This window comes from Microcebus murinus, chromosome 14 (assembly GCF_040939455.1).
Source record: "Microcebus murinus isolate Inina chromosome 14, M.murinus_Inina_mat1.0, whole genome shotgun sequence".
Classification (NCBI taxonomy): Eukaryota; Metazoa; Chordata; class Mammalia; order Primates; family Cheirogaleidae; genus Microcebus; species Microcebus murinus.
Window position 1 is genome coordinate 239,305 of NC_134117.1, and position 14,581 is coordinate 253,885.

The following is a 14,581-nucleotide window of genomic DNA, read 5'->3' on the forward strand; positions in this document are numbered from 1 at the left end:
TGACACATGGCAGCCAAAACGGGGAACAATTCACAGGACGAAGGGGCACAACGTGGGACATTCATAGGGGACACCATTCAACCACAAACAAGCAATGGAGCCACACGGATACCTGCTGCTGTCACTGCGGTCCCCCAGGGCGGGAGCCCAGTGTCCCTGGAGGTCAAGCCTGCACAGACACACGGCAAAGCTCCGCACTCACTCGCCAACCGAGCTCACCTGAGCGCCCTCTGTTTGCTGGGCACCCGGCAGGGGCCAGGGCGCCAGGTCAGGGAGGAAGACGAGGCTGGCCCTCGGAGGCGCAGGGGCTCAGACGCTGACAGGTGAGAGAGGGCCACCCTCCGGGCGAGTGGGAGGCAAACCAGGTGTGCCGACTCCGGCCACCCAGACAGGGATGGGGGTGAGCTGAAGTGGAAATACCTGACCAAGGAGACCCGCCCCAGGGAGCGCCCAGGGCCCCGCCGGCCGGAGTCTGCCCCGTGCAGCGAGGTGGTGTGTGTGTGTGAGGGTCCCTGTGTGTGAGGTGTGTGCACCTGTGGGTGAGTGTGTGGATTGTAAGGGGTACGGTAGAGGGGCGTGTGTTGGGGGTGTGTCTCTGTGTTGGCGTGTGTTATGGGGTGTGTGTGTCACGGGCGTGTGTATGGGGGTGCGGGGGTGTCTCAGGGGTGTGTGTGTGTCGGGGGTAAGAGAGTGAGGCTGGGGGCCGGGCCGGGGTCTGACGCACGCTGGCTCCCACTGCGGAAGCTGGGGGAGGGGTGTGAGGTAGCGTGAGAGCCCGGCCCCTCCTCCAGCCTGCGTCTCCATGGCAACTGCAGCCTCGGTCTCGCCGCTCCGGCCCCTCCCCCGCCCCCCTGGCTGCGAAGCGTCTGGAACCGCATCCTCCGCATCCACATCCGCATCCTCGTCCTCGGCCGCCTCCTGCAGCAGCTGCCGTTGGAGCCGCCTGTGAGCCATTTCCACGTTTCTCCTGGTGGAGAGGGGCGAGGGGCCGGGCGCGGGCGCGGTGAGGTGTGCGCGGCGCGTGTGCTGGGGGGCGGGAGGGGCACCGAGGAGGACCCGAGGGCCGCACGGCCACAGCCGGCCCTGCGGGCTGGAGCGGGGTGGTCTTCAGGCCTCCCCGGAACAGTTGGCGTGGGGAGGGGGAGGGGCCCCAGGCTTCCCAGGACGTCAGGGGCCGTGGACGAGTCGCAGCCTGGACGTTCAAGAAGGGCTATGGGTGTCCGGCGTGGCGCAGACCCGACGTGCCGCCCGGAGTCCCGGTCCTGGGCAGAGTGGAGCTGTGGGGGCGGGGTGGGGCATCAGCCGACCCCCACCGTGGTGAATGCAGCCCCCTCCCCGGAAGCTGGCTCCACCCATGGGGGTCTGAGAGCGCGAGGGGGAGCTGGGCGCCCCACTGGGGTGGGCGGGGGTGCGGGTCCCAGCCCCTGCTCAGCTGTGGCAGCGGGGGGCGGGGCTGAGAAGGGGGCGCTGAAGGGGCGCTGGGCCGGAGCACCGAGGAGCCGCTGCCCGCACGGGGCTGGGGCGTGGATGTGGTCGTGAGAGGGCCGCTGTGTGACAGGCAGGAGGCAGGAAGGGGGCACTTCTGCGGAACCACCTGCCGCAGGCTGCGATGCGGGGCCACAGGTGGCTGGGACGCGGGAAGCTGGGAGTAGCTCTGCCCGGGCCCGTTCTTGGCCCCGCAGGGCTGGCCTGACACCCGCAGATTAGGGCCCTGGAACCAGGAGTCGGCCCACGACCGCCCGCAGGGTGAGGGGTGGGCGTCAGGGGGCGGGAGACAAGGTGGGGCCGGACTCGGCGGGAGCGAGCCTCAGCGGTCCGCAGTCACGCGCGCGGCTCGCACGAGCGCACGCCCGCGCACAGGAGCGCGCGCCTCCCCGAGTGACGCAGCATCCCAGGCGGCGGGTGCGCGTCGGAGCGAGCCTGTGACGTCACCTGTAGCTGAGCTTCGGAGGACTCTCAACCGCGGCCTCAGCACCCCCATACGCCAGCATCCTGCGCGCCCCAGCCTCGGAGCGAGGAAAGGCGCGCTGCTCCCCCGCCAGGAGCGCGCGGCGAGTGGGGAGCAGAGGACCCACGGAAGATGCAATTGCAGCGCAGGGGGCGGGAGGTGGGGGGGCGGTAGGGGCTCCCTAGTTCTGCGGAGCTCTGAGTCTGTCGTGTGTCTGACCCCGAAGGAAAGGAATGTTGGGGGGACCCCACAACGGTCCCCCTCGTGCATTCTGCCTGGGACATGGGCCTGGATGCAGACGCGAAGGTCCAGTGGGCCCCAAATGGCTCCCTGTCCTCATGGAGACGTGTCTTCAGGGTCCTGTCTCCGTTGCCATGGAAACCCGCGATGACGTCAGATGCCCGCAAGCAGAGGAGGCGGAATTCTAGCCCGGCTCTCGGGGACCTGGGGGCGGAGCTCCTTCTAGGGCGGGGCCTCCTGCCCGACGCGGAGGGGCGGCCCGTGGGCTGGCCGCAGCCTGGAAGACGGTGTTCCTGGAAGGACTGCGCCCCTCGCCCTCCACGCTCCGTCTGTGGGGAGGCTGGGTGTGCCTCTGGTCGGTGAAGACCCCCAACCCCGCCTCCCGAGGGCACCTCACCCCACCGCGTTTCCCGGCCTGCCGCCCTCGCTGCCCTTTGCACACTTTGGTGTCCGTCCTGCAGAGCTCTGCGCGCGGTCGGGCGTCTGCTCCGTCAGGTCGCCCTGCGCCCCCCTTCCCTCCCCTCCGAAGGGGACCCTCTGTTCTGGGGCTCGTGGGCAGGGACCCTGCGACAGGTGGGGAGGGCCCTGGGCCAGAGGCTCACCTGCCGGGAGCGCAGGGTGGGGCCTGGCAGGCCAGGAGGGGCCCCTGCCCAGCTCCTCACCCCGCCGGACTCCGTCCACACTCACACACCCTTGCACACACACTTCCACACACACAGTTACACACACAGGCCCTTCCACACATGCACACATACCCTTCCATACGCACATCAACACACACCCTTGCACACACACTTCCATACACACACCCTGCCATGCACACGTGCACACACACCCTGCCATGCACACATCAACACACACACACCCTTGCACACACACTTCCACACACACAGTTACACACACAGGCCCTTCCACACATGCGCACACACACCCATACACACATCAACACACACACCCTTGCACACACACTTCCATACACACACCCTGCCATGCACACGTGCACACACACCCTTACATGCACACATCACACACCCTTACACACCGTTACACACATCACACACCCTTACACACACATCACACACCCTTACATACACCACACACCCTTACACACACATCACACACCCTTACAAACATCACACACACCCTTACACACACACACACCCTTCCACACACATATCAACACACACACCCACACACATATCAACACACACAAACACCCTTCCACACACACATCAACACACACCCCCTTACACACACATTACATACACACCCTTCCACACACACACACCCTTACACACACACTTCCAGGTGGAGGTCCTTGTCTGCAGGCTTGGCAGCCGCTGGCTGAAGCACATGACAACGCCGTGGGGGCAGGATGAGAAGGTGGTCTGCTGGCCTTCCTAGAGCCACCGTCACCAATTGCCACAATTGGGTGGCCTCAAACAACAGAAATTTACTCCTACTCCTGGAGGTGGGAAGTCCAAAAGCTAGGTGTCAGCAGGGTTGCTCCTTCCAGAACCTGTAGGAACATTCTTCCTTGCTTTCCCCACCCCTGCTCTGGGGCCCCAGGTGTTCACCGATGGCAGCCGCATCACTCCAGCGTCTGCACCTGGCGTTCTCGCCCAGCCCAGGCGCCGGATTGGAGCCCACCCTAACTCATCTTAACGTGATTCCACCTGCAAAGGCCCTATTTCCACATAAGGTCACATTCACAGATACCAGGGATTAGCACTTGGACATACTTGGGGGGGACGCCATTTAACCTACACAAGCCCTTCATCATTTGTGGGTTGTAAATATCTTCTTCGGGTCTTGATTTCTGTTCGTTTAAGGCTTTGTTTTGATAAACAGAAGTTCTCAAATTTTTTTATTTTATTTTATTTTATTTTAGACAGAGTCTCACTCTGTTGCCCTGACTAGAGTGCTGCAGTGTCAGCCTAACTCACAGCAACCTCAAAGTCCTGGGCTCAAGCAATCCTTCTGCCTCAGCCTCCTAAGTAGCTGGGACTACAAGCATGAGCCACCATGCCCGGCTAATTTTTTCTATATATTTTTAGTTGGCCAATTAATTTCTTTCTATTTTTAGTAGAGACGGAATCTTGCTCTTGCTCAGACTGGTTTTGAACTCCTGACATTGAGCAATCCGCCTGCCTCAGCCTCCCAGAGTGCTAGGATTACAGGCATGAGCCACCACGCCCGGCCAGAAGTTCTCAATTTTAATGTCATTTTACCAGTATTTCCTTTTACGATTAGCGCTTCTTTGTCCTACTGAAGAAATCTTTCCCTCCCTGAGCCCAGAACAATCTTGTCGTGTGTCATCCGTGAGGTGCTTTACTCTGCTTTTCCAATGTAAGTTTGTCCACCTGGAGTAGATTTGTGTGTGGCATGAGGTTCACTGTTTTTGGTGAACCCAGCGGTTTGCTGGGAGGCGGCCATTCCCCGGGCCTTGCAGCGGCGTCTCTGTTGTAGGTTAGGGTGGGTGTGTCGCGTGGGATTTTGTCTACCACTCAGCAGCACCCAGCACGCTACTGCTGTGCAGCAAGCCAGGCACCTGGCAGACAAGACTCCTGGTTCTTTCCCAAGGTATCTGGTGTTTTCTCATCCCTCTGCCTTCCATATAAAATAACAGTGTTCATCAAGTTCATGGGAAAAAATCCTCTTGGGACTTTAAGATTTGTTGATGCTATAGATACGTGTTGGGGGCAGGGTGCTGTGTTTCAACACGGAGACTTTCAAAACCCATAGCTGCACCGTGTCCCGTTGATTTAGGGGATTTAGCGCTTCTTTGGTCTCCGTCAGTAATGCTCATGGCTTTCCGCACCGGAGATCTTGCTCATCTCTTGTTACACCCATTCCTGAGCATTTGATATTTTTATGCTCTTTAGATGAATCTTTCAAAAATGTTTCTCTTTTTTTTTTGCCACTGATATATTGAAATAGAATTGATTTCTGAATACTGTAAATCCAGCAACCTTGCTGAATTCACTTTTCAATCCCTGTAATTTACTTACAGATTCATTTGTGTTTTCCTGGGTGGATAATGACTGTCTTACTTCATCTTGTCCAGCCCTGAAGCTTCCCTGCCCTGGGCCTTGGCTGAGACCGCCAGCACACGATTTATAGAACTGAAGGCACTTTTGTCTCCTTCCTAACCTTAAAAACTACAAGATTCACATTCAGTACAGTTTGCTGTAGGGTGTTTGTTTTTTTTTTTTTTTTTTTTTTTGTGGTTAACTTTTATTAGGTTAAGGAATGTTCTTCCTGCCCTTAGTGTGCTAACAGATTTCTGAAATAATAAATGAACATTGAATTTTTTTTTTTGAGACAGAGTCTCATTCTGTTACCCAGGCTAGAATGCAGTGGTGTCAGCCTAGCTCACAGCAACCTCAGACTCCTGGGCTCAAGCAATCCTGCTGCCTCAGCCTCCCGAGTAGCTGGGACTACAGGCATGCGCCACCATGCCCGGCTAATTTTTTATATATATTTTAGTTGGCCAATTAATTTTTTTTCTATTTTTTTTAGTAGAGAAGAGGTCTCACTCTTGCTCCGGCTGGTTTCAAACTCCTGACCTTGAGCGATTCGCCTGCCTTGGCCTCCCAGAGTGCTAGGGTTACAGGCGTGAGCCACCGCTCCTGGCCTTAACATTGAATCTTATCAAATCCTTTTTTTAGCTCCTATTGAAATCGACCAGATTATTTTTCATTATTTTGTTAATATGGTGAAAAATACTGATTGTTTTTTTTTTTTTTTTTAGAGACAGGGTGTTTCTCTGTCACCCAGGCTGGTGTGCAGTGGTGCCATCACAGCTCACTGCGGCCTTGAACTCCTGGGCTCAAGCATCCTCCTGCCGCAGCCTCCAGAGTAGCTGGGATCGCAGGTGTGCACCACCACACCCGGCCTCCTCATGCCTTTTCAAATATTGAATCCAATTTAATTCCCAGAACACACCCAACCTATCAGGGTGTGTTATCTTTTTATCTAGCTAGATTTGGTTTGCTCGAATTTCACTTGGAGTCTTTGCACTGATTGTGGGTGAGGGGGCTTGTGACTTCCCCTCTCCTGTTGTCCTTGCCAGGTTGGGAAACTGAGGCCATGTTGGCCTGATGAGCTGGCGAGTGCACCTTTGTCCTTTCTCTGGAAGAGTTTTGTGTGATGTTTGCATTATTTCCTCCTTAAACGATGGGTAGAATTCAGCGGTGATGCTGCCTGGGCTTGGAGTTCTTTGTGAGAAGTTTTAGTGACAGGTTCAGTTTCTTACTGGACACAGGACCTTTGCTGCTGCTTCTTTTTTTTTTTTTTTTTTGAGACAGTCTCACTTTGTTGCCAGACTAGAGTGAGTGCCGTGGTGTCAGCCTAACTCACAGCAACCTCAAACTCCTGGGCTAAAGTGATCCTTCTGCCTCAGCCTCCCGAGTAGTTGGGGCTACAGGCATGCGCCACCATGCCCAGCTAATTTTTTTTTTATATATATATTAGATGGCCAATTAATTTCTTTCTATTTATAGTAGAGACGGGGTCTCACTCTTGCTCAGGCTGGTTTTGAACTCCTGACCTCAAGCAATCCGCCCCCCTCGGCCTTCCAGAGTGCTAGGATTACAGGCGTGAGCCACCGCGCCCGGCCTGCTGCTTCTTTTGATTGATTCATTGAATATATTTTGTTTCTCTACTTTTCCACTGATCAGCTTAGAGGTCATTTGCTGCATTCCTCTCCTCTAAGAGGGCAGCCTAGAGGTGGAGCCATGCACCCTAACCCCAACCCATTGTTGGAGCCACATGGGCTTCAAGCCACAGGGGCCCAGACTGCCTTCCCCGAGATGCTTGCCTCGTGCACTCCGGAGCCATTAGACGGTCCCGCACCCTCAGTGCTGGGACCTGCCTGAGCCCGTCCTCCCCATGGCTCTTTCTCACCCCCTGCCCTCCAGCAGGGCTGCAGGACAGGACACTGGACACCGGTACACTTGAATTTCACTTAGACAACGAATGACTCTTTTGCATTAAATATAAATATGTCCCATATTGCATGTTGCGTGGGGTGTACTTACACTAAAAGGAAAAGTATTCATTGCTTGTCTGAAATTCAAATTTAGCTGGGTTTCCTGTATTTTTATCTGCTAAATCTGGCAACCTAACCCTCCAGACTGCTGTCTGGGGTTTTCTTTGGAACCGCTGTCCTTGGAAGTGCCTCTAGAGCACTGGCCAGGGAAGACACACCCCTGCTTCTGTGTCTGGGCAATCAGTGGTCAGGGGCACCACCCCCTTCACTGCTGTGGGGTCCGGAGGGGCTTGGGGGTCAGGAAGGGATCAGAAGCCTTTGGGTGCACCTGCCAGTTGGCCCCAGGGAGCTTGGCCTGACCGGCCATGGCCTGGCCCAGGCTCCGGTGTGAGGAGTGTTGGGACCAGCCCAGGCTGCTCTGCTCCAGACCCAGCTGCGTGGGCACCCACGGTGGCCTGTGGGCAGTGACCCTGTCTCTGTCTCTGGAGCAGGACCACCACCCACCATGGTGAAGCTGGGCTGCAGCTTCTCTGGGAAGCCAGGCAAAGACCCCGGGGACCAGGATGGGGCTGGCCCGGACAGTGTGCCTCTGATCAGCCCCCTGGACGTCAGCCAGCTCCAGCCACCGTTCCCGGACCAGGTGAGGGGCGGCGCTGGCGTGGGGGGTGGGGGGGCTTCCTCAGGCTCCCCTGGGAGCAAAGGGTGTGGGGTAAGGTTTGTTAGATGTTGCCTCCTCCTAGGTGCCACAGAACAAGTGGAGGAAGGCCATGGGGGCCAAAACCTCAGTCGGCCACCAGCACTCTGTGACCTTCTGGTCAGCTCCCTGGTCTCCAGAGCCCCTCTCCCCACCTGCAGCAGCTGACATGACTCATGCACCACCTGCAGACAGCACCACACCTGCCTGGGCCCAGTGGGGGTCCCACAGAGATGGGGTCACTGCCCACCCATGTCTGTCCATGGGGACCAGCAAGCAGCAACCCCCCCTTCTCCTGCTGGGACGGGGGTCCAGGCCCTGGGGCAAGTAACCAAGGGAGGGGGCTTCCAACAGATATTGGTGAAAGGCAAAGAGCTCACTCAGGCCTAGCCCAGCCGGACCCCAGGGGAGCTCTGGAGCGTGAAGGGCCAGGAGTTGTCCCAGGCAGGGGTGAGGGTGGCATGCGTGAGTGGGCTTCCCCTGAACCTGCTGCAGCTCTGGGCCCTGGGGGGCTCAGGCTTTGCCCCTCAGGAGCACACACTGTGCCCCACAGGGAAGGGGCCTCAAGACCCTGGGACCCAGAAGAGAAGTCGGATAGACTTCCTGGAGTAGGAGGCCAAGCCGTGGCTCCACTGAAGGGGGAGCTCCCGGCAGGGAGAGCAGTGCCCTCAGAGCCGGCGGCAGCTGGCAGACAGAGGGGCTCTGTCCGTGGGCTTGCCAGGCTCCAGGGCTGCCCTGGCCCCCAGCAGACCTGCAGCGGCCACCTTCCCTCGGCCTCACCTTGTAGCTACTGCAGCCCTGCCAGCCACAGGTGGCCGTGGCAGATTGTCAGCGTCCACAGCTCTGCCATGCGGCCGACCCTCTCAGCCGAGGCTCTCCTGGGGCCTTGCCAGCCACCTGGTGAGGCCATGGCCGTGTCTTCTCACAGGTGGTCATCAAGACACAGACGGAATACCAGCTGTCCTCCCCAGACCAGCAGAAGAAGTTCCCTGACCTGGAGGGCCAGAAGGGCAATGGCAGCAACCCAGAGGAAGGGCGCAAGGTAACCATGCCGCCACTCGTGGGGTGGGGGTGCCCCCAGGCGGGTGCCCAGGGCTGACTGTGGGGGGGCCCTGCACCCCACCCAGCCTCCGGGGTGTGTCTCCTGCGAGGTCTTCCCCGGGCTGCTGGTCTTTTCCTTAGTGACTCACAGGCTTTCTGCATAATGCAAAAATTAACGTTTTCCACAGCACATCTAGCAAATACCTTCCCTCCTCTTTTTTGATCCCTTAGCTCTACTAACGAAAGCTGTAAGCATTTTTAATGGACTATTTCTAAGGCCTTTCACTTTTTAGCAGGGAGATCTGCCCTTCCTGAGGTGGCAGAGCCTTAAGGCTACACGTCATGGCCCTCCAGACCCCCAAGTGCAGCCCCCCCAACCAAATCCAAATTTCACAGAACGAATCTTTGTTCAGTCAAAAGGCCACACTCAAGGATCCGGAAGGCCGCAGGTTCCCAGACTGGCATCATTTCTGTGATGGGAGCCCCCCAGCAAACCCCCGACGTGCCCACCCTCCCTGCGGTCCCTCTGGAGGCCCAGTGAGCCTCCGTATGGCTCCCAACACCTCAAAAGATGTTGCAGCCACCGGCCTGTGCTGTTCTACAAGCACCTGTTGGGTCAAGGCCGTGTGCGCTTCACCAGGTGGCCGAGTTTCCACAATCCCAGAGAAGGGGCCGTCGATAGGGCCTGACCCCGAGGGATGGTGCCCGGACACTCCAGGCACCTGTTGCTGACCTTCCCGAAAGGCGACCTTGCCTGCCTGGGGTGCAGGTGGGGTGCCAAGACTTAGGGAGATGGGGGTCCTGTGCCCAGCCCCAGCCCGGGCTCACTGTCCCTCACACCTGAGCTCGTGTCCCTTCCTGCGACAGCTGCCCACGGCGCGGATGATCGCCTTCGCCATGGCGCTCCTGGGCTGTGTCCTGATCATGTACAAGGCCATCTGGTACGACCAGTACACCTGCCCGGACGGCTTCCTGCTTCGGGTGAGCAGCGGCGCGGGGGCTGGGCCCTCGGGGGGCAGCAGGGACCACCTGTCCTCGCCAGGCCACAAGGGGTCCTACAGGAGTCTCTCCATGGATGCTCAGTGGAGGGAGCACCTCCCACGCCCACCTGGGGGGAGCAAGGGCACTTCCTGCTCCTCTGGGCCCCCAAAGCTGCCCATGTCCTGTTGTTTTTCCAGAATATGTTGAGATCCAGTTATTTCTTTTCTGTGACAGGGTCTCACTCTGTTGCAGTGGCATCATCACAGCTCACTACAACCTCAAAGTCCCAGGCTCGGCCGGGCGCGGTGGCTCACACCTGTAATCCTAGCACTCTGGGAGGCCGAGGCGGGCAGATAGCTCGAGGTCATGAGTTCGAAACCAGCCTGAGCAAGAGCAAGACCCCCGTCTCTAGTATAAATAGAAAGAAATTAATTGACCAACTAATATATATATAGAAAAAAAAATTAGCCGGGCATGGTGGTGCATGCCTGTAGTCCCAGCTACCCGAGAGGCTGAGGCAGCAGGATCACTTGAGCCCAGGAGTTTGAGGTTGCTGTGAGCTAGGCTGATGCCATGGCATTCACTCTAGCCTGGGCAACAGAGTGAAACTCTGCCTCAAAAAAAAAGAGAAAAAAGTCCCACGCTCAAGTGATCCTCCTGCCTAAGCCTCCCAAGTAGCTGGGACTAAGGCACACGCCACCACACCTGGCTAATTTTTCCGTTTTTTTGTAGAGATGGGGTCTCGTTCTTGCTCAGGCTGGTCTTGAACTCCTGGCCTACGAGCAATCCTCCCATCTTGGCCTCCCAGAGTGCTAGGGTTACAGGTGTGAGCCACTTGGCCAGCCCAGCCAAGATCCAATCTTTTGAAAAGGCATTTTAGTGACAGGTTTTATCTTCTTGTAATTTAAAACATAAGTCAAGGAGAGGCAGGTGGTGAAGAGATGAGGTGGAGCCCCGGGCCTGCAACTCCCTACAGTGACGGGCTTAGAGTGTTTTTCCTGCCAGCTTTCCCAGGGGGGTCATTCCTCTTTTCCTTAGAGACTTGTGGAAGCATTTTAAAATATAATATGGGTATTAACATTTCCTGACTATTTGGCAAATATTTTCTTTCACCCTCTTTATAAAATCTCTTAACTTTACCAACGATGGCTATAATTTTTAGTGTATTTTCCTAAAGACTTTCATTTTTCAGAGGTAAAATCTACCCTTTCCTGTCAACCCCATCGCTTCTGGGACAGAAGCCCGCCACCATGGCGCCCTGCCCCGCAGGGAGTCCCGTCCCCTTCCCTTGTGCCCCGGGGGTGACCACCTCCTGTGGCTCCATGAGACCCTGTGGTGGCCTGAAATGGTAGAAATGCCCTTCGACAGACTGTGCACAGCGCGACCCTACTGGGCGGAGCAGGAGGGGCGGGACAGGGGGACCCCCACACGCAGGCGATGATGCGAACCGGGCTGGGTGTATTAATTCGGGAGAACTCGACTCCCTTCGCAGCCCCCGCGCCCTGACCTGACCATGTCGCAGCACAAAATATGCACGCCACTGACCCTGGAGATGTACTACACCGAGATGGACCCCGAGCGCCACCGCAGCATCCTGGCGGCCATCGGGGCCTACCCGATCAGCCGCAAGCACGGCACGGAGATGCCCGCGGCCCTGGGGGGCAACCGCCGCGCCGCCAAGGAGGAGCACAGCGGGCCCACCCAGGCGGCGGCGGCCACCCACCCGCCCGGGAGGCCCTCGGCCCAGGGGGACGAGGAGGAGGAGGAGCACAAGGCGGCCGGGAGCGCGCCGCCCCCGCCCCCCCAGTGACGCCTCGGCCCCGCAGCCCCCCAGGGTAGGTGTGCCTGCCGCTGCGGGGCTCCGGCCAGCTCGGTGGTCTCTCCCTGGCCTCCGCCTCTCTGCCCTTCCCGCCCGCAGTCCCGGGGCCGCCGACCCCGCCCGCCAGAACCTCAGCATGGCGCGTCCTCGCGCGCCCCTCCCGCGCGGCGCAACGGGGTCTGGGCAGGTCCCTGGGGTGGGCGGCGGAGCTGGGGTCTTGGGGGTGGGGTGGAGTCCCGGGGATGGGGCGGGGTCCCAGGGGCGGGGCGGAGGGGGATTGGGTAATGTCCCAGGGGCGAGACGGGGGAGAGGTCTGCTGGGGGGGATAGGGCGGAGTCTCGGAGGTGGGGGTAAGGTCTTTGGGGCGGGGTGGGGAGGGTCTCGGGGGGGATGGGGCGGGGTCCCAGGGGCGGGGCGGAGGGGGATTGGGTTAGGTCCCGGGGGCGGGATTGGGGAGGGGTCTTCAGAGGGTATAGGGCGGAGTGTCGGAGGTGGGGGTAAGGTCTTAGAGGCAGGGCGGAGAGGGTTTCGGGGGCGGGGCGGAGAGGGTCCCGGGGATGGGAGTAAGGTCCCAGGGGCGGGGCGCGTGGCGCGGGGGCGGGAGGCGAGGCGGTAGTCCGAGTCAGAGAGGTAGGGCGGGTTCCCAGGGGCCCCCCGGGCCGGGGAAAGAACAGGTGTACGGGCTGCGGGATCCGCGGGGGCGGCCTCGCAGTTCTCCCTCCACAGGTGGGCTCTTGGGGCGTCCTGGGCGCCGGGCCCTGCCTCGCCGGCTCTCAGCCCCGCCCCGCTCTCTTCACAGCCGTCTCCCGCGGCTCCTGTGACCCGCGCGCCCGATGCTCTCGCACCCGTGTTCCTGCCCCTGCCCCAGGCAGCACCCTCGCTGAAGCCCCCGCCCCCGGTGGGTCTCCGGCTCCTTCGCTTTTCTCTGAATAAAGATTCACATCCACCTGAGTCTTCCGCTTCTCCTCTGCTCTCCTCTGGCCTTCGTCTGGCCCAGCCGCGACCCCCCGCAGCCCGGCACGCTGGCCCCGGGGAGCCGTGGCTCACACAGGGAGTGCACGCGCGCCCTGCGTGGTCCAGCCTCCGCCGTCTGCCCGGTGCCCGGAGCGGTCCAGCCTCCGCAGTCTGCCCGGTGCCCGGAGCGGTCCCGCCTCCGCCGTCTGCCCGGTGCCCGGAGCGGTCCCGCCTCCGCCGTCTGCCCGGTGCCCGGAGCGGTCCCGCCTCCGCCGTCTGCCCGGTGCCCGGAGCGGTCCAGCCTCCGCAGTCTGCCCGGTGCCCGGCGCGGTCCCGCCTCCGCCGTCTGCCCGGTGCCCGGAGCGGTCCCGCCTCCGCCGTCTGCCCGGAGCGCCTGTGGGCAGCTTGCCGGGTTCTGGCAGCGCCGAGAGGTGCCGTCCGCAGGCGTGGATGTTCAAATGAAGAATTGAATGGGCAAAGGCGGGCATCGAGCGGGGAGCGGGCGGTGGGGGACGTGAGGTCCGGCTCCTGGGGGCTGCGAGGCCCAAACACTTTCCCATCTTCCTGGAGCTACACCGAGACACAGGTTGAGTCTGAAGGGCCCAGGGGCGCCCGGCTGCCCCGTCCCCACCCTGGAGCTGCCTGCTCCAAACTCCGCAGAGGATGGGTTTCACCTGCCGCCTGCGCCACCCGGGCCAGCTGTCCGCCACCGCTACCCTAGCTCCAGCCCTCCTCTGGTCCCTTTCATTTTGGACCCGACGCCCCCTTGATGGGAGCTGGGTTTAGGCCTTGGAACTAACGGCGTAGAGGGGTGAGGGGGCCCTGACAGAGCCTGGGGTGCTCAGGGGCGGGAGGAGACAGTTCCACGCAGGGGCGGCTGCCCTGCACAGTGGAGGGTGATGGGCCCCCAACATCGAGGCCAGAGCCCCTCGAGGACCCCAGCAGGAAACCCGATAACTGGGAAGAGAGCCCAGGGTGGTCTGTCGTGTCTGGGGGCTGCTAGAGCCAGTGTCAGTGGATACTGGTGGGGACACAGGGCTGGGTGTTCAGACCAAGGACAGGCAGGACGCAGGGCCATCCTCCCCAGCCTGGTGGCAAGGTGGGGGTCTAGGCAGCCCCTGCCTCAGTGGGACTGGCCTGCCTTGGCACAGTGGGCAGTGCCCGGGAAGCCCCTTAGGTGGGTGGGCCAGTGGGGTCCTGGGCAAACTGGAGGCCGGTGGGTGGCCGGGGGGTGAGGAGGCTGGGCCATGTGCACCAGGCCCTTCCCCGCCGGCTCCCAGAGGCCTTGCACCAGACGGCTGGCTTTGATGGCCATTGAAGGAGGGTCCCACAGGCCTGGAGGTCAGCGGGTGTGTGGGGGCAGGGAGAGTCTGCACAGCTGATGTTTAAATTAAAATACTTCTACTCCCTATTTTATTTTGTGGCTTTTTGTTTTGAAATAATTTCAGATTTGGAGAAAAATCATGAAAACATAAAGAACTCCCATGTACCCTTCACTGAGATTCCTCAGTGGTTGCTGTTTCAGTCCATTTAGTGTTGCTCCCAAGGAACGCCTGAGGCTGGGCAGCTCATAAAGAAAACTGGCCTGTTTGGCTCATGGTTCTGCAGGCTGTAGAGGAAGTGTGATGACATCTGCATCTAGCGAGCTTCCACTCACGGCGGGAGGTGAAGGGGAGCTGGCACTTGTCGACCACATGGAGAGAGAGGGGGCAGGAGGGGGGGCACCAGGCTCTTTTTAACAACAGCTCTCCTGGGAACTAACAGAGCGAGAACTCTCCCACTACCCCCCCCCAGGGTGGACATAATCTGTTCAGAAGGGATCCACTGCCATGATCCGAACACCCACCACCAGGCTTACCCCTGTGAATCCAAAATAAGTGACTGAGGCAAAGTTCTTATCAATGAACCAGA

The 14,581-nt window shown here is 59.7% G+C and overlaps 1 protein-coding gene across 2 annotated transcripts; it reads left to right on the forward strand.

Annotated features, from left to right (window-relative positions):
* The first annotated feature begins 831 nt into the window (after positions 1 to 831).
* CALY (calcyon neuron specific vesicular protein) lies at positions 832 to 12,658 on the forward strand. Of its 2 annotated transcripts, none has more exons than XM_076010370.1 (6): positions 832 to 1,008; positions 7,673 to 7,821; positions 8,804 to 8,917; positions 9,784 to 9,897; positions 11,390 to 11,732; positions 12,516 to 12,658. In XM_076010370.1, the coding sequence occupies exons 2-5, from the start codon at positions 7,687 to 7,689 to the stop codon at positions 11,705 to 11,707; spliced, it is 681 nt and encodes a 226-aa protein (XP_075866485.1). In that variant the 5' UTR covers positions 832 to 1,008; positions 7,673 to 7,686; the 3' UTR covers positions 11,708 to 11,732; positions 12,516 to 12,658. The 2 variants fall into 2 exon arrangements, with proteins under 2 accessions (XP_075866485.1, XP_075866486.1); XM_076010371.1 differs by having other exon boundaries at positions 832 to 945.
* Positions 12,659 to 14,581: the final 1,923 nt, after the last annotated feature.

What these genes read in the sequence shown, in the direction of transcription:
- CALY (XM_076010370.1), top strand. Translation starts at nt 7,687, where the DNA reads ATGGTGAAGCTGGGCTGCAGCTTCTCTGGGAAGCCAGGCAAAGACCCC. An exon ending in AGCCACCGTTCCCGGACCAG is followed by an intron (nt 7,822 to 8,803) that starts GTGAGGGGCGGC and finishes GTCTTCTCACAG; the next exon opens with GTGGTCATCAAGACACAGAC. An exon ending in ACCCAGAGGAAGGGCGCAAG is followed by an intron (nt 8,918 to 9,783) that starts GTAACCATGCCG and finishes TTCCTGCGACAG; the next exon opens with CTGCCCACGGCGCGGATGAT.